Below are 19,511 nucleotides of genomic sequence, written 5' to 3'. Positions count from 1 at the left end.
CCAAGGAATCCAACAGTCTTTACAGGTGAGGCAGAGGTTCCATTCCCACACTGACCTTTCTGTCCTGGGCCTCCTCCATTGTCAGAGTGAGGCCCAATGCAATTGGAGGAACAGCACCTCATATTTCATTTGGGTAACTTACACCCCAGCGGTATGTATATTGACTTCTCTAACTTCAAATAGCCCTTGCTTTCCCCTCTCTCCATCCCCTCCCTCTTCCCAGTTCTCCCACCAGTCTTACTGTCTCCGACTACATTCTATCTCAGTCCCGCCCACTCCTGACATCACCCTGAAGAAGGGTCTCGACCTGAAACGTCACCCATTCCTTCTCTCCAGAGATGCTGCCTGTCCAGTTACTCCAGCATTTTGTGTCTATCCGATTTAAACTTGCATCTGCAGTTCTTTCCCAATTCAATAATAGACTGGTAATTGCCCCTTTAAGGAGGTTGATCCGCGCTGCAGCGCTCTCTCCGCCCGGAGGCCGCGCTGGGCCGCGCTTGCAGCGCCCTCTCCGTCCGGAGGCCGCGTCGAGCCGAGCCGCGCCTGCAGCGCCCTCTCCATCCTCTCCGTCCGGAGGCCGCGTCGAGCCGAGCCGCGCCTGCAGCGCCCTCTCCATCCTCTCCGTCCGGAGGCCGCGCTGGGCCGCGCCTGCAGCGCCCTCTCCGCCCGGAGGCCGCGTCGAGCCGAGCTGCGCCTGCAGCGCCCTCTCCATCCGGAGGCCGCTCCCTGTGACGAATCTGCCGGTGCACCAAGCCGAGCAGCACCGAAAGTGCGGCCGCGGGTTGAAGGGAGGCTGGGTTTACTGGGCGGTCTCCATGGCGGCGGCGGGCGGCGGTACCGGGGCCCTCAACAAGGAGGAGAAATACGACCGGCAGCTGCGGTGAGGGGAGATCCCGGCCAACTTGCCCGCGCCGACCAAGATGCCCCATCTACACTACCCACCTGCCTGCGTTTGGCCCTTATCCCTCTAAATCTTTCCTATCCGTGTGCCTGTCTAAATGTCTTTTCAATGTTGTTATTGTACCTGCCCCAACTACCTACTCTGGCAGCTCGTTCCATACACCCACTACCTTCTGTGTGGAATGGTTGGCCCTTACTCTTTGTCCAACTCCCATCTCTTATACAGCTTTCTGATTCAATCAGTCTGAAGAAGGGTCCTGACCTGAAACGTCATCTATCCATGTTCTCCAGAGATGCCCGCCTGACCCGCTGAGTTACTTCAGAACTTTGTGTCCTTTTTTCGCAAACCACCATCTGCAGTTCCTCGATTCTACTCCCTCTAAATATTTTCTATCCATGTACCTGTCCACGTATATTTAAATGTTGCTCTTCTGCCTCATCTATTTCCTCTGACAGCTCGTTCCTTATACCCACTACCCTCTGTGTGAGAAAAGTTGTCCCTCATGTTCCTATTAAATCTTTTCCCTCTCATCTAAGATCTATGCCCAATGAGCAAAGAGAAAATATATCAGAACGCAGAATGTAGTTCAGTACAGCTAGAAATAATGATAGATTTACAAGTGGGAAAAGAGAATTGGGAGAGTGGAGCGATTGTATCGTGTGATAGTAGATCCTCCCCCGGGACTAGCACACAAAGAGTTTAACGCCACCCGCTGCGTTTCCTCCCACAGGCTGTGGGGCGATCATGGACAGGAGGCTCTGGAAGCTGCTCGTGTGTGTCTGATTAATGCCAGTGCCACCGGTACTGAAATCCTGAAGAATCTGGTGCTTCCAGGTAAGATCGGGTAACTTAAAACAAAAAAACACAGATGGTGATTAGTAGCGAGCCACGATTCTCACTGGCCCCCTCTTTGTCCCCAGGAATTGGATCGTTTACAATTGTGGATGGCAGAGCTGTTGCCGGGGAAGATGTTGGCAACAAGTGAGTCCTTAAACACAGACTATTCTTCTTGTGCGAGGTTTGTTGCTTATGCTGCCGCTTTGCCTATAGGACAGTGTGTCCCTGGACCCATAACCTCTGATAAACCCTCCCCTAGTTTCCCAAGCCACACTCTTCAGACCACAATTTTATCTTCCTCTTAATGTCTCTACTCCGTGTCTCGCTCGTGCTTGGTGGCCAACCTGTATTGACTGCCATGCAATATTTTGAATGCTGTAGCATATTGAGTTATTTCCCCTTTCCCATACCTGACCCTTCAGGTAAGGAGCAGTTCTATGTGGTAATAGAGCCATTTCTGCTTTTGTTTAGGTTTATTATTATTGTCACGTGTGTGAGGTACGGTGAAAAGTTTTGTATGCTATCCTATCCAATCAAGAAATTAGATGACAGACTTGAAACAGTACCCTTGCTAATTGTTATGTTTGAAACTCATCAGAAGAAATGCTTAAGCACATTTTATCAGTTTGGCAACTCAGTGGCGCAGCAGTAGAGTTGTTATCTTAAGGGCCTGTCCCACTTAGGAGACCTCCACAGCGACCTCAGGCGACCTTGCCCGCGACCCATGGTCGCGGGAAGGTCGCCACGAGGTCGTAGGAGGTTTTGGTCACTCTCCCTCATGGTCGAAAGAGGTCTCCACGTAGTTGAGGCTTCATCTAGGTTGCGGCGTTTTTTTCATCATGATGAAAATCGGCCTCGACTAAAAATAGGTAGCCGTGGGAAAAATAGATATTTTTTTAGTCGTAGGTCTAGTCGTAGCAGGTCGTGATGTTAGTCGTAGGTAGTCAAAGGTGGTCGAAGGTAGTCGAGGGTAATAACTCCGGGGTGAAAAAAAGGTCAGTATAAAAAAAGGTGATTTAAACAGCAGCACGGGACCTCTGTCACTCCAGGGCATGTTCATTCATAGCTGGAGAGTTTTTTGAAGAGGAGACTTGTGTTTTAGAGATGGCACCAAAAAGGCAGCAGCGCAGGGGGAGGGCACAACCCTCAAAAAAACGTGCCATGCAGGTGTTGCCCACTCAGGGGGAGTAGTGGCAGGAGGAGATGCCACAGTAGGTGATAGTGCAGAGGAGGTAGCCCTGCATGAGAGACCCCTGCAGGAGGAGACGGGGTGGTAGTATATGTCCCCAACTCCACCCCATTCTTTACTGCCTCATTTGAAGGCAGCAAAGCAGCCCTTTCTCCTGTGTCTGACACAGCATCAGAGGCAGATGCCCCATTGGTGGTGAGGGAGGGCTAGAGGAAGATTATGCCCTACACCATCACCAGGCAGCAGGAGGGGGACCTTGAGGAATGGTTCCAGCAGAATGTCATCCTGTACGATAAGGAAAATGAGGGGTTCAGGGACAGGGACAAGAATGGCATGCTTGCCATCCACTGCCCCATATGTGTGCTTAAAGTTCCATCTTTTGTCAAAGCCCAGCGCCACTCTTCCAGTCATCTGGTGTACTGGGACACTCCATCACATCATCTCCATTCACCCATTGAGAACTCTTCTTGTGCTTCCTCTTCACCCTTGCTCTTTCACCCCTTCTGCCTTTAAAAGGCTGCTGAAGCAAAAGGGCTACTGCAACCAGCAGTAGTTGAATTTTAGGTCAAGGGAGGTCGTAGGAGGTCGTAGACATAGTCGTGGAAGGTCGTAGGTCACCGCAACCTTTTTTTTTTGGGTCACAGGCAAGGTTGCCAGAGTTCGCTGTGGAGGTCTCCTAAGTGTGTCAGGCCCTTTACAGCACCAGAGAGCCGGGTTCGATGTCTGTAATCTGTAGGGAGTTTGTATGATTTCCCTGTGACCGCGAAGGTTATCTTTGGATGCTCCAGTTTCCTGCCACATTCGAAACATGTACAAGTTAGCTGGCCTCTATAAATTGTCCCTAGTGTGTAGGACAGATCTAATGTACGGAGGATCGCTGGTCACCACAGACTCGGTGGGCCGAAGAGCCTGTTTCCATGCTGTATCTCTAAAACTAAAAGGTTATCCTGTGGATCTATCACTAAGATCAACAAAACTAAGGATAATGAGGGATGGATAATGGTGGGAAAATGGAGGCAACCCTGGTTAATCGTCATCTTATTAAATGATGGAACAGGTTCAAGGGTGTAATGTGTTGCCTGTCTCTTTTGGAGGTGGCGGAGTGCTGTTTACAGAGCTCCGATCTTATTAGTACATTTGCCGAAAGAAGTGAAAAGTGTACGATGTATTTGTTCTTCTTCCTCATTGTCTGTCTTTCTCTTACAGCTTTTTCCTAACAAAAAACAGCATTGGAAAGGTGAATTCTGATGTATTTTTATGTCATAAATTTGAAAGATAAACCCATTTTTCATAGCATCATCAATTATTTGATAATTTTTCCTGCATGTCCATGCGCGTAATGCCACCATTTGGTGGCTGAGCTCCAGGACCCGATATGAGGTTGTATCTAGAGCTATTGCGTGTGAAAAGTCATTGAATGATATGTGTGGAATCTTAGTTACACCACGTCAACAGCGGTGCTGAATTCTTCTCTTCCATGTCACTGAAGGGACACAGAAGAGAGTGTAAATAGAAGGGGATACTGGAAGGATGCCATAACTGAAAAGTTAAATAAGTAAGAGTCCTCTTCACTAAAAACGGGTGAAAGATGTTTTTTGATGGTTTTACGGGAATGGTAGAGAAAGAGACGCAAGGAATTGTAGATGCAAGTTTACAAAAAGTCGCAGTGCTGGAGTGACTCGGCGAGTCAGCCAGCATCTTTGGAGAACATGGATATGTGATGTTTTGGGTCAGAACCCTTCTTCAGACTATAGTGGCGGAAGAAAGCTGGAAAAGTGGTGAGGGTGGGACGAAGCCTGGCAAGTGAGAGAAGGTTTGATTGGCAGATGGGCAGACAAAAACTATAGGTGAAATAGATAGAAAAGGGTGATTGATAAGGAGAGAAGAGGGAGGAATATAGGTGGAAGAAGGTAGAGGGTTGGGAGATTGAGGAGCATGATCGTGGGAGAAATGCGCGCAACAGGGTGGAGCACATGAAAGAAGGAGGGGTGGAGAGGGGGGCTTGTTACCTAAAACTGGAGAATGCAATATTCATACCGTTGGGTTGTAAGCTACCCAAGTGGAATATGAGGAACACCACCGTCTCACTTTTTTTGTAGAGAAAATATGTCCACTTGCTTGTGAGACCAGAACGTGAGCATAAACCTTCGGCAGTCACTGATAAACCTAATAATAATTGAGGAGAAATGCCTATCTCCAGAGGGTAATGAAAGTACGGGACCTGCTCCCATAGTGACCCATGGGGCCTAGTAGCACGGATGCAAGTAAAGAGCAGAAGGTACACGTGAGGGAGAAAGGAAGTGAAGGATGTGTAGATGGGATGGGCCAACAATAACTGTATCCACCCGAGGATCTCAATCAACTTAAGGAAAGGAAGCTGCCTATAAACAGCGAGCTTATAATTTACATTTTGCTTTCAATTTAGAGCCGAGCACAAGCAGCCACGGAATTACTGCAGGAGCTGAACAGTGATGTCAGTGGAAACTTCGTGGAGGAGGTGATCACAACACTACATGTCACAATAATGCTTTAATCTTAAAATGGTGATGTTACACATACACTTCTGTTCTCTTAAGCATACCCCCTCGTCTATACCGACCCATTTCCTGCCACAATTTGTCCTCCCTCTCCCCTTTCCCAGCTTTCTTCTCTCCTGCTACAATCAGTCTGAAGAAAGGTCCTGACCTGAAACATCACCTATCCACGTTCTCCAGCATTGTCTGTCTAGCTGAGTTACTCCAGCACTTTGTGTCCTTCGTATTGTAAACTCATCTCATCGGAAATTCTCCACACAATAAACTGTTTCCATTCACCACAAGATCAGTAGCGCAGACTGGTGACTAAGTTACCGAATGGGATTCTGAAGGACAGGATCTACTCACATTTGGATAAAGAAGGGGGTGATTAGAAAGCTTTGTGTGTGGGAAATTATACCTTTCTGGAGTTTTTTTAAGGGATTAACGAGACCAAGATAGTGGAGGTTGTCCATATGGACTTCACAAGGCCTTTAGAAACATAGAAAAATAGGTGCAGGAGTAGGCCATTCGGCCCTTCGAACCAGCACTGCCATTCAATATGTTCATGGCTGATCATCAAAAATCAGTACCCCTTTCCTGCTTTCTCCCCATATCCCTTGATTCCTTTAGCCCGAAGAGCTAAACCTACTCTCTCTTGATAACATCCAGTGAATTGGCCTCCACTGCCTTCTGTGGCAGAGAAAGTTTTTCCCCATCTCAGTCGTAAATGGCCTACCCCTTATTCTTAAACTGTGATCCCCAGTTCTGGACTTTCCCAACATCGGGAACATTTTCCCTGCATCTATCCTGTCCAATCCTTTAAGAATTCTATATGTTTCTATAAGATCCCCTCTCATCCAAATTCCAGTGAATACAAGCCCAGTCGACCCATTCTTTCATTATATGTCAGTTCCGCCATCCCGGGAATTAACCTGGTGAACCTACGCTGCACTCCTTCAATAGCAATAATGTCCTTCCTCAAATTAGGAGACCAAAATTGCATACAATACTCCAGGTGCAGTCTCACCAGGGCCTTGTACAACTGCAGTAGGATCTCCTTGCTCCTAAACTCAAATCCTCTCGCAATGAAGGCCAACATGCCATTAGCTTTCTTCACTGACTGATGTACCTGCATGCTTACTTTCAGTGACTGATGTACAAGCACACCCAGGTCTCGTTACACCTCCCCTTTTCCTAATGTGACACCATTCGGATAATAATATACCTTCCTGTTCTTCACACCAAAGTGGATAACCTCACATTTATCCACATTATACTGCACCTGCCATGCATCTGCCCACTCACCCAACCTATCCAAGCGACCCTGCAGCCTCATAGCATCCTCATCGCAGCTCACACTGCCACCCAGCTTTATATCATCCGCAAACTTGGAGATGTCACATTTAATTCCCTTGTCTAAATCCTAATATAATTTGTAAATAACTGGGGTCCCAGCACCGAGCCTTGCGGCACCCCACTAGTCACTGCCTGCCATTCTGCAAAGGACACGCTAATCCCTACTCTTTGCTTCCTGTCTGCCAACCAGTTCGCTATCCATGTCAGTACCCTACCCCCAACACCATGTGCTCTAATTTTGCACACTAATCTCTTGTGTAGGACATCGTCAAAGGCTTTTTGAAAGTCCAGATACACCACATCCACTGGCTCTCCCTTATCCAATCTACATGTTGCATCTTAAAAAAAATTCCAGAAGATTAGTCAAGCATGATTTCCCCTTCATAAATCCATGCTGACTTTGACCGATCCTGTCAATGCTTTCCAAATGCGCTGCTATAACATCTTTAATAATCGACTCGAGCATCTTCCCCACTGCCAATGTAAGGCTAACTGGTCTATAATTCCCTGTTTTCTCTCTCCCTCCTTTCTTTAAAAGTGGGGTTACATTGGCTCCCCTCCAGTCCACAGGAACTGATCCAGAGTCGAGAGAACATTGGAAAATGATCACCATTGCACCACGATTTCTGGGGCCAACTCCTTGAGTACTCTGGGATGCAGTCCATCAGGCCCTGGGGATTTATCTGCCTTCAGGCCCAACAGTTTACCTAACACCATTTCCTGACTAATATGGATTCCCTTCAGTTCCTCCCTCTCATTAGATCCTCGGTTCCCTAGTATTTCTGGGAGATTGTTTGCGTCTTCCTTAGTGAAGACAGAACCAAATTACTTGTTTAACTGTTCTGCCATTTCTTTGTTTCCCATTATAAATTCACCTGTCTCTGATTGTAAGGGACCGACATTTGTCTTCACTAATCTTTTCCTTTTTACATATCTAAAGAAGCTTTTAGAGTCAGTTTTTATATTCCCCATGAGCTTTCTTTCATGCTCTTTTTTTCCCGCTCTTAATTAACCTCTTTCTCCTCCTCTGAGTTCTAAATTTCTCCCAATCTTCCAGTTTTCTGCTTCCTCTGGCCAATTTATATGCCTTTTCCGTGGATTTAACACTATCCTTGATTTCCCTCGTTAGCCACGGTTGAGCTACCTTCCCCGTTTTATTTTTTCGCCAGACAGGGATGAACAATTTTTGGAGTTCATCCATGTGGTCTTTAAATCTTTGCCATTGCATCTCCACCTTCAACCCTTTAAGTATAATTTGCCAGTCTATCCTAGCCAATTCCCGTCTTATTCCTTCAAAGTCTCCTTTCTTTAAGTTCAGGACCCTAGTCCCTGAATTAATCGTGTCACTTTCCATCCTAATTCAGAATTCCGCCATATTATGGTCACTGTTGCCCCTTGGGCAACAGATCGCTAACAGACCAACAAGATCACCAACTAATCCTTCCTCATTACACAAGGTCCCACATGAGAGGCTAGTCCAGAAGGTTAGATCACATGGGATTCATGGTGAGTAGCCAAATGTATTCGAATTTGGCTCAGTGGAAGGAGAGAGTGTTAGTGGATGGCTGTTTCCATGATTAGAAGTCTGTCACCTGTGTACAGCAGGGATTTATGGTGGCTCTACTGTTGTTTGTCATTTGTGTTAATGATAGCTATGTTAATGACAACTTAGCTATCATTAATACACTAGCCACGTTAATGACTTAACGTAGCTAGTAAATTTTCAGATGTCACAAATATTGGAGAGGTAGTGACAATGCTGAGGGCTATCTAAATTACAAAATGATCTAGATCTGCAAAGGAAGTGGGCCATGGAATGGCAGATGGAATCTAACTCGGCTTGTACTCGCTAGAATTTAGGAGCTTGAGGGGGGATCTTATAGAAACCTACAAAATTCTTAAGGGGTTGGACAGGCTAGATGCAGGAAGATTGTTCCCGATGTTGGGGAAGTCCAGGACAAGGGGTCACAGCTTAAGGATAGAGGGGAAATCCTTTACGACCGAGATGAGAAAAACATTTTTCACACAGAGAGTGGTGAATCTCTGGAACTCTCTGCCACAGAAGGTAGTTGAGGCCAGTTCATTGGCTATATTTAAGAGGGAGTTAGATGTGGCCCTTGTGGCTAAAGGTATCAGGGGGTATGGAGAGAAGGCAGGTACAGGATACTGAGTTGGATGATCAGCCATGATCATATTGAATGGCGTTGCAGGCTCGAAGGGTCGAATGGCCTACTCCTGCACCTATTTTCTATGTTTCTATGACCAGTGTAAGATGGTCATTTTGGTATGTCAGACCAGGGCAGAACTTCCAGAGTTAATGCTAGTGGTCTGGAGAGTGCTGTGGAGTAGAGATCCAGGGGTACAGCTGCACAGTTCCTATACAGTGGAGACAAGGGTAGACTGGGTGACGGCAAAGGCATTTGCCATGCTTACCTTCATCGGTGAGGCTATTGAGTACAGGAGACACAAGGAACTGCAGATGCTGGGATCTTGAGCAAAGTGCTGGAGGAACTCATTGGGTCTGGCAGTATATGAAGAGGGAATGGACAGGTGACATTTCAAGTTGGGTCCCTTCTTTTTTTTAAAATATTTTTTTATTAAAGGTAATCAATTACAATGCTTCAAACAACTTTATATCAAATTAATTCAATTTGCATTAAGTAAAACACTAATAATACTTATCTACTATTTTTTTTTTTAGAAATAATGATAGAAAAAGAATAGAACAGTTATAAATCATTAAGAAAGTGATTAAATAATAAATTGATTATATATAAGAAAGAAAAGAGAAACGAAAAAAAAATAAAAAAAATGAAAAACCACAATATGTATTGTTAATAACACTACTACAAGTGATAGTATCAATAAAGACATATATGTTAATTCCAATATAAAAATGAATTATTCTCACCAAATCCCGCAGGGTGCAAGCCGAGCTGTGTTGCCAAGAACAGCTACTTCTCTAAATACTGTATATATGGAGACCATATCTGTTCAAAAGAATTATACTTGTCCAATAGGACAAATCTAATTCTTTCCAGATGTAACGTCTCCATCATCTCTGCTGCCCACATTTTGGTTGTGGGGGATAATGTTCCCTTCCAAAATTTCAATATGATTTTTTTCCCAATTATCAAACAGTAATCAAAGAAATTTCTTTGATTTACTGTAAGTGATAGATGTAAATCCGGAATTCCAAATATTATTAGCTTTGGGTTAGGGTCCAATTTAACTTTGATGACTTCAGAAATAACTTAAAAAATTTCTGTCCAGTAATAATTCAATTTAGGACATGTAACGAAACTATGTATTAAATTTGCCTCTGCTTTCTTGCACTTATCACAAATAGCGGAGAGATTCGGAAAAATACTATTTAATTTAGTTTTCGAATAATGTAACCTATATAATACTTTAAATTGTATCAATATATGTCTGGCGTTTAATGAACACCGGTGTATTCGTTGTAGACTTTCTTCCCAGTTTTCTTTTGTTATAGCCAATCCCATTTCATTTTCCCATGCTTGACGATATATTTCCGTTATTGGATTCTCCTTATCCAAAATGATGTTATATATATAGGCTATTAATTTTTCTGTATTTGGATATAAATTAAACAGTTCGTCTAACAGTCCTGCTTCTTTATTTTTATAATCTTGTGTATTGGATTTAATATAATCTCTAATTTGTAAATACCTAAACAAATGTTGTGGAGACAATCCATAAATATCTTGTAACTCCTGGAATAAAAGAAATTTTCCTTTTCTATAAAGGTGTTCTATCCTTGTAATTCCTAAATCATCCCATTGTTTAAACCCCCCATCTAATATAGCAGGTTTAAACAATGGGTTATTCATAATTGGTAATCTAAATGAGAGATTATCCAAATGTAGAGTCTTAACTATTTGTTTCCAAATACATCTATTATTATATATTATTAGGTTGTCTTTATAATTTTTTTTTTGTACTTCCGTTGGTGCAAAAATTATCGAACCCACATTGAAAGGTAGACAGTCTTCCTTTTCAATATTTAACCATGTCGGTTCATGATCCATATTTACCCACCAGAAATTCATATTCTTAATCTGAACAGCCCAAAAATAATATAAAAAGTTTGGAAGTGCTAATCCTCCATTTATCTTAGCTTTGCATAGATGTTTTTTATTTATTCTGTGATTTTTATAATCCCAAATAAAACTATTAACAATATTATCAATTAAAAAAAAAAAAGTTTTCGGAAGAAAAAAAGGAATAGCCTGAAACAAATATAACAACTGTGGTAGAAATACCATCTTTATGGCACTTATTCTACCAATCATGGATATAGGAAGTGTTTTCCAATATAAAATATTTTTTCTAAGTTTATCTAATAGTTGAGGATAGTTGGATTTTATTAATGAGTTATGAGTTTTAGTTACGTTAATCCCTAAATATTTAAGTTTGTCTGTAACTACTTTTAATGGGTATTGTTGTAGTGTATTTAGTTGGGTCCCTTCTGATGGGGATTGTGTTGTTGGAAAGATGGGGTGAGTTTTACTGCAATTTGGCTGAGTCCCCAATTCCTAACTTGATGCCAAATTCATCCATCGGGATTCCTAATCCAGCAGAATTGGCAGTGGCAGTGGGGATGGGTCGCAGTTTAACTGCTTTATCTGGATTCTGGGTGACACTTCTCCAAGCAGAAGTTGTTAGCTAACCCTTGTTATTCTCAGCCCAGTTAGAGTCTGTTGCAATGTGAACTGGAGTCTCAGGGGCCAAACAAGGAAAGGACAGTATGTTCACCTTCCCAAATGACCAGTTAGGTTGTTCACTACCATCAGATTCTATGAAGGATGGAAGAACGAGGACATTTGTAAATTAAAGTAACATATTTAGTTTCTGTAATTTATTTTTCTCCTGTTTGCAACTGGCTAAACAACAAGTAACCTTTTCAGAGCGTGGAGCAGTTGCTGGAAAATGATCCCACGTTCTTTCTCGGATTCAGCGTGGTCATTGCCACTCAACTCGCAGAGAAGTATGCAGCAGATTTGTAATATTTTATTTATTTACCATTTTCTGCTCTCTGTTAGGCCATTGCAGTGGGTTGTTCCCTTGCATGGATAGATGCAGATTTTATAGCACTCAGCAGAGTGGACACCAAAATAATGTGGTCAACTCCTGATGGGCACCCGAAAAAGGGACCACATCACCCCGATCCTGGCCTCTCTCCATTGGCTCCCTGTGCGGTTCCGAATAAATGTTAAGATCCTCCTTTATGTCTACAAAGCCCTCAATGGGCTTGCGCCCACCTATATTAATAGTCTGCTCACCAACCACACCACCTCCAGGTCCCTCAGATCGGCCGACGGGGTTGCTGAATATCCCGCGGTCTAGGCATAAGTTCAGGGGTGACCGCGCCTTTGCGGTTGCAGCTCCTAGACTGGAACAGCATCCCTCTTCCCATCAGAACTGCACCCTCCATCGACTCCTTTAAGTCGAGACTAAAAACTCATCTGTACTCCCAAGCCTTTCTTGACGTCCACTGAGCGAGGGCTACATGTATGTAGTTTGTTTGTTATACTATTCTTATACCAATGTAAAGCACTTTGGCCAACGAGAGTTGTTTTTTAAATGTGCTATATAAATAAATGTGACTTGACTTGACTTGAGAGGACCCGGAGAAAACCCACACGGTCACAGGGAGAATGTGCAAACTCCATACAGACAGTACTCGTAGTCCGGATTGAACCCGGGTCTCTGGCACTGTAAGACAATAACTTTACTGCTGTGCCACATTGCTGCCCCTGCAGTAAGTACCTGCTGATCCTATAACCTAGAACTACCAGGTTAACTGGTTCTTTTGAACAATGTCACAAAGCACTTTGTTAACTTTTAGATAATATTGTAGTCATCAATAAATTGTAGTCATCAATAAGGGCCTATTTCCACACTGTATGACTCTATTACTCTAAACTAGCCATCAATAAACTAATCCCCATTTGTTTGCTGTTAGTTCACTGCTGCACCTGTCGACTGTGCTGTGGGCTGCTGATGTTCCACTGCTGGTGTGTAGAACGTATGGTTTGGTTGGCTACATGAGGCTGGCTGTAAAGGAGCACCCGGGTAAGTGCCCTGGGCATCATTCTACCTCAGTCATCTCATCTCAATCTCCTGAGGCACCTCCTGGGGCGAATCAAATATTCTGTCGCTAAATTGCCAGTGTACTGTTAAAGAAGGGGAATGATAGCAACACAGAGCCCAGTGTCCAATGTTGTGAAGCTGTTCACCAGTCAGCCAATGCTTTCTCACATCAAGCCATGGACTGGGGAATAGGAGTGACATTCAAAATGAGACCATTGGCAGCAACATAAAAGTTTATTGAAAAGGATACAAAGTGCTGAGTAACTCAGCGGGTCAGGCAGCAACTCTGGAGAACATGGAGCAATGACGTTTTGGGTCAGGACCCTTCATCAGACCTGCCTGACCTACTAAGTTACTCCAGCACTTTGTGTCCTTTTTCGTAAAACAGCATCTGCAGTTCCTTGTTTCTACTATAAAGATTTATTGCGTGAGTACGTGGTGAATGGAGGGCCTACGGATGGTTTAAAGCATTTGGTTTCTTTATAGTTGTGGAATCGCACCCAGACAATGCGCTGGAAGATCTGAGACTGGACAAGCCTTTCCCACACCTGAGGACTCATGTTCATGAGTATGACCTGAATAGTATGGACAAAAAGGTACAGCAGCAAACACTAATAACGATCCCTGCAGCTACTGAGTTGTGTGAATCGAGCTTAAAAATGGCTCAATTTATTTCAAAATTATATTTCTTGTGGCTACACTGAGAAAATAAATGTGGGGTTCAGAAGAATGCGAAAGCAAAACACAGCAGAATAGGCTATGAAACAATAGGGTAAATATGCAGTAGTGCTGAAGAGAGAGAGGCCACAGTGAAGAATAGAAGTTAGATTGTTATTATCCATCGCTATTAGCATTCTATGTGACAAGCAGTCTGGGAGATGGTGAACTGATCAACCTTGGTCCTATGGTAAAGTGAAGTACTTGGCACATTTTGCATCCTTCTATCTCTTGAAATCTGTATTAAAATCGAACCCAAGGCAATGAATGTCTGTGACTAATGTGAGTGGGCGAATCAATGCTTTGGGGGCCTGGACCAACAAAACCTGTTCGCACTAAATGAACAATCCTGCGACACTGAATGGGCAAGTTGCCAAGCACTTGAGATGTTTTCACTGAGGATTGAGGAAGCTTTTTACTTTCTGTACAACTGTGCTTTGCCTAGGAGTACATCAAACCCATAGTAGCTATTTGAAGCAGGATAATTGGGAGAGTTTCAGACCAGAGGGCACAGCCTCAGAATTAAAGGATAAACCTTTAGACTGGAGATATGGATTTCTTTGGTCGGGAGTATCTGGTGGTGAATCGGTGGAATTAATTGCCACAGACAACGTGAAGGCCAAGTCATTATGTATTATTAAAGTGGAGATTGATAGGTTCATGAATAGTAAATGCGTCAAAGGTTGTGGGGAGAAGGCATGAGAATAGGGTTGAGAAGGAAAACTAGACCAGCTATGATTAAATGGTGGAGCAGACTTGATGGGTTGAATGGCCTAATTGCGATCCTATATTTTATGGTCTTATCATTTATTTCTAGGCACTAACATTAGCTTCTAAATGAACAACTTCATGTGTGCACACACATCAAAAAAAATCATAAATTCACTCTTCACTTAGCTTTTTATGTTCACCAGAATAGTGTGGACATATTGCTAGTCTAATGTATTTTATTTTTATTTGCAGGATCATAGTCACACACCGTGGATCATTGTGGTAGCCAAATACCTGGAGAGGTGGTGTGAAGAGGTACGTTGTGGATTACCCGTTGATTTGTTTTCCTTATCCTGAGGACAAAAATAATCCCAATAAAGATGCAGGTCAAATAGTACTGCACATGTTGAGAAATAACCTATACTGATCTCGATGATATGCATAATTTCAAAGTCTTTACTGAATTGTAAGGTTAAAGTATTTGTAATGTTCGCACCATGGATATGTTACAAATCCTGTGCCTGTGCCCTATTAGGATTGAGATTCCCATGGTCTATGTACTGGTGACACCACACATGCCTTCTTGCAGGATTTTCTTGAGAGATTTCTGGGTTGAATTTCTACTGGTTTTAGATTATTAATGTGTGTGACTGGATAAAGTGGGTTCTCAAGAAGGAGGCATCATTCATAAACTAGATTTTGACCTTGGCTAAAACCTACACCAGGTTTCACTGGCTATTGGTTAAGAGTTTGAGTTCCAGACTCAGTTTCCAAACTAAGATTCCAAGGCTACTTGAGTGCCTTTACATTTGAACTAAGTTCATTTGGAACTAATTGCTCACTGATCTTGGAACTGTAACTGAAGATAAATCAATACCTTAAACAAAAATAGAACGTACAGCAAGATATAAATATAATTTTTATAATAATAATTATTATATTCCCGTTATCCTGCATATGTACAGTAATCTATCCAATCGATTACTGTAATGTTCCATCATTGGAGTTGTGGAAGCTCATGTTGTGCTAAACGGCCTGTTTCTGCGCCTGAGTCAGGCGCAGAGTCAGACCCTGCATTGCCTGAGTGACAACTCTTCAAAGATGTAGAAACAAAGAACTGGTTAATATACAAAAGGGCACAAAGTGCTGGAGCAACACAGCGGGTCAGTCTTTAATGGTGGTTTATAAAACTCTTTTAGACTTTGGGATAGAAAAAGTTGCTCTGTAATGCTTTATGACACCACTTCAGTGTAACACCGTGACTCTGCCATGTTCTGAAATTATCCTTTAATGCCACAGGTCCTGAGTTTGATTGTTATTCATAAATGGAATCAATTGTGAATAGGGATTCCCATGTTAACTTTTTTAATAAAACCCTGCAGCACAACAATCAGTTGCCAAAAACCTACAAAGAAAAGGAAGCATTTCGAGAGTTAATACGACAAGGTATGGAATTTTATAATTTGAATTATACATGTTATTGTACCAGCTGTTATCAGGCAACTGAACAGTCCTCTCATTAGCTAGAGTGTTGTCCTGACCTTCCATCTAACCCATTAGTGACCTTTGAATAATCTTTAATCGGACTTTATCAGAATTTGTAGAGATACCAAACGTCGTGAATAAACGGTTTCTTTATTCAGGCATTATAGGTTAGATATACATGCACGTTTAGTCCTCTAACACAAAAGTCATTGTTGCTGCTGCAAGGCTGTTGCCTCGTGAGCTCGAGGTGAGCTTCTGCTGAAGTGGCAGGACACTCATGCGAAGAGAGAGGAAGAGAGAGGGAAGGTTGACCCGGGGTTCGTTATATACTAGGTCACTCCCCTATGCCCCGTGACAACTCCTTCCTGCCATTGCCAGTCACGTGACCCTACCCCCCCCGACTGTCGAGGGTTTGCACAGCAAGTGGCCTAACCACTGGGTGCCGCCACAACTCCAATGTTATATCTTGCACTAAATGTTATTGTCCTTTATCTGTGCACTGATGGGGCATGATTGTATTTATGTATAGTCTTTTCTTTGACTGGATAGCACACAAACAAAAGCTTTTCATTATACCTCAGTACATGTGTTGATACTAAACTAAACAAGACTTGAGAATTTGTGAAGGCAATTTTTTTTGTAAGTCTTTTTGATTCATTTGTTGTGGTATTGACAGCAGTGATTGGTGGAACCGACAGCCGAGACATTTTGTGCTAAAATCCCCCTGCAATGACCCGTTGTGCAATCTTGTTCAACCAGCTGGCTAACAGGAGAGCCAGCAGCAGAAAACTAACCCTGAAAGCTTCTGCTTTGTTGTAAAATCCCAACTAGTTAGTTCAGGGAATAAAACCATAATCTGTACCGAGTCTGATGACGTAGAAACAAGGAACCACCGATGTTGGTTGACAAAAGAAGACACAAGGTGCTGGAGTCACTCAGAGGGTCAGGCAGCATCTCTGGAGAAAATGGATAGATGATGTTTCGGGTTGGGACCCTACCTCAGACTGATCGTAGGGAGGGGGAGAAGAAAACTGGAAAAGAGGAAGGGCAGGACAATCCTTGGCAGGTAATAGGCGTATAAAGGTGAGGAGGGATCTTGATAGCCAGATAGACAATAGACAATAGGTGCAGGAGTAGGCCATTCGGCCCCTCGAGCCAACGCCGCCATTCAATGTGATCATGGCTGATCATCTATAATCAATACCCCGTTCCGACCTTCTCCCCATATCCCTTGACTCCGCTATCTTTAAGAGCTCTGTCTAGATCTCTCTTGAAAGTATCCAGAAAACCAGCCTCCACTGCCCTCTGAGGCAGAGAATTCCACAGACTCACAACTCTCTTTGTGAAAATGTTTTTCCTCATCTCCGTTCTAAATGGCTTACTTATTCTGATTGGACAAAGGCCAGAGATAATAATATAGAAGGTGTGAGACAAAGGGATGGAAGAATTTTAAATTGTGAGGTTAGAGGAAGGAATGTAGGTGGAGGAGGAGTGCAGAAATAGGTGTGAGTCCAGGTGGGGCATTGGGGAGGGCATGGGGTGGGTGTGGGGGGGGTGAAAGAAAGGATGAGGAGGATATATGGAGGAAGAACATAGATGACAATACCTTTCTACCAAATGTGGTGGAAAATTGATAGGTCTGGAACCGTCTAAGGATAGGGAGATGGCATGGCAATGATATTTCATGGGTTTAAGTTTAGGTTTATTATTATTGTCATGCCTGCTGAGATACAATGAAAAGCTCTGTTTTACATGTATACGATCAGATCAATATGATGCATAAGTACAATTAAGTCAAACTCGAGTACAATAGATAGAGCAATGTGTGCAGAATATAGTTTTCGTCATTGTAATGCATCAGTTCTAGAGACAAAGTCCAACGTCCGCAATGGGGTAGAGGAGAATCGGACAGTACTTAGATTTTCAGAAAGCCTTTGATAAGGTGCCACACATGAGGCTGCTAAGGAAGATGAGAACCCATGGTTTCAAAGGGCTGAGACTAGCATGGATAGCAGGTTGGCTAGATGGCAGAAGACAAAAAGTGGCAATAAAGGTGGCTTGTTCTGGTTGGCTGCCAGTGACGAGCGGAGTTCCACAGGAGTCGGTGCTGGGGCCGCTACTCTTCACGTTCTATATTAATGATTAGGACGAGAGGATTGAAGGCTTTTTGGTCAAGTTTGCAGATGATACAAAAATAGGTGGAGGGGCAGGAAATGTAGTGAAAGCAGGGACTCTGCAGAAGGAAATGAACAGGTTGGGAGAGTGGGCAGAGAAGTGGCAGATGGAATACAGTGTAGCAAAGTATGGAGTCACGCATTTTGGTAGTGGGCATAAAGGCGTAGACTATTTTCTAAATGGGGAGAGAATCCAGAAATCAGAGGTGCAAAGGGACTTGGGAGTGCTGGTGCAGAATTCCCAAAAAGTTAATCTGCAAGTCGAATTGGTAGTAAAGAAAGAAAGCATTGACCATTGAATATCCCTTCACTGTTTTCCTTGCAATCTAATTCAGGATTGTTGAAGAATGATGATGGAACACCAGAAGATGAAGAGAATTTTGATGAAGCCATCAAAAACGTCAACACAGCATTGAATCCCACCAAGGTACAAGTGCTATAATGTGTTATTTGTTGCCTTCTGACACGTGACATTGTCAGATACACCAACAAGATAAAAACTGAAGAAGGCTAACTTGAGCTGAAGGAAACAAAGAACATCTGGTTGAATTGTTCAGTCTGACCCCTACCACCCCTCCGCTGGCCACTCCACATTATCTAGTGAACAGGGAACATTAAAATCCCGGTTGATTACTATGCTTCTCCCAGCATGGTTAATGTGAATGAGGAAGGCATCTAAACTAACTTGGTTAATCACTCTTGCATATTTTATGAAATTAAAAGGGGTTTTGAGGAACTGTTTCAATGGTGAAAGGTATTTGACTGGAAAACATAGATATGCGAAAGTTGTCAAAAGCATCAGGGGAGATGAGAAATTTATTTTACACAATGACTGGATATCTAGAATCCAGACTGAACTGCCTGAAAGAAAAGTGGAAGCATATTCAACAATAACATAATGGATAGGAAAGGTTCAGAGGGATATGTGGAGGTCAATCATTGGGTATTTTTAAAGCACGGATTAACAGGTTCTTGATTAGTAAGGATGTTAAAGGTTTGGGGAGAAGGCAGGATAGGGTTGAGAGGGAAAGGTCGATCAGCCATGAATGAATGGCCTAATTCTGCTCCTTTGGCATGAACATATGGGCCAAATGCATTTAAATGAGACTAACCTAGACGGGGCATTTTTGTCGGCAGGGACATGTTGGACTGAAAGGCCTATTTCTGTGCTGTATGACTATAACTAAAAAGGAAATTGATAGATAATTAAAGGAAGTATGTACCGCAACATGTAATATAGTAGCAATACACAGTTACAGTGGGTCAAATGGTCTCATGAGCTGCATATATTTAACTGAAGTTGTGCCTCTGGTTCCATGATATTCACTGTCCTTTGCCTCTGTACCTCTGTAGGTCCCAAGCAACGTAGAAGAACTGTTCAAGGATCAACGATGCACTAACGTCAACACACAGGTTGTAACAAAACATATGCAGAATAGAATTACTTCTCAAACAAGAAGGTTTAAACTGGGGGAAGAAAATTATCTTCAATGATGGCTCATGTTCTC

The 19,511-nt window shown here is 43.1% G+C and overlaps 1 protein-coding gene across 2 annotated transcripts in view; it reads left to right on the top strand.

Moving 5' to 3' along the window:
• Window positions 1-537: 537 nt before the first annotated feature.
• nae1 (NEDD8 activating enzyme E1 subunit 1) overlaps window positions 538-19,511 on the top strand; it is a 31,341-nt gene continuing 12,367 nt past the window's right edge. Inside the window, exons 1-13 of one of the 2 annotated variants that reach the window (XM_033035885.1) lie at window positions 538-576; window positions 719-880; window positions 1,632-1,735; window positions 1,822-1,882; window positions 4,134-4,164; window positions 5,353-5,424; window positions 11,731-11,810; window positions 12,789-12,898; window positions 13,403-13,512; window positions 14,597-14,659; window positions 15,727-15,790; window positions 18,339-18,430; window positions 19,357-19,416. In XM_033035885.1, the coding sequence (XP_032891776.1) occupies window positions 816-880; window positions 1,632-1,735; window positions 1,822-1,882; window positions 4,134-4,164; window positions 5,353-5,424; window positions 11,731-11,810; window positions 12,789-12,898; window positions 13,403-13,512; window positions 14,597-14,659; window positions 15,727-15,790; window positions 18,339-18,430; window positions 19,357-19,416 (912 nt within the window). In that variant the 5' untranslated portion in view covers window positions 538-576; window positions 719-815. Of the gene's footprint in view, window positions 577-682; window positions 881-1,631; window positions 1,736-1,821; window positions 1,883-4,133; window positions 4,165-5,352; window positions 5,425-11,730; window positions 11,811-12,788; window positions 12,899-13,402; window positions 13,513-14,596; window positions 14,660-15,726; window positions 15,791-18,338; window positions 18,431-19,356; window positions 19,417-19,511 lie in introns of those variants that run through there. The other variant, XM_033035886.1, reaches the window with a different exon arrangement.

This window comes from Amblyraja radiata, chromosome 17 (assembly GCF_010909765.2).
Source record: "Amblyraja radiata isolate CabotCenter1 chromosome 17, sAmbRad1.1.pri, whole genome shotgun sequence".
Lineage (NCBI taxonomy): Eukaryota > Metazoa > Chordata > Chondrichthyes > Rajiformes > Rajidae > Amblyraja > Amblyraja radiata.
Note: the sequence above shows the minus strand (reverse complement) of the source record. Positions and strands in the feature narration are given on the sequence as shown.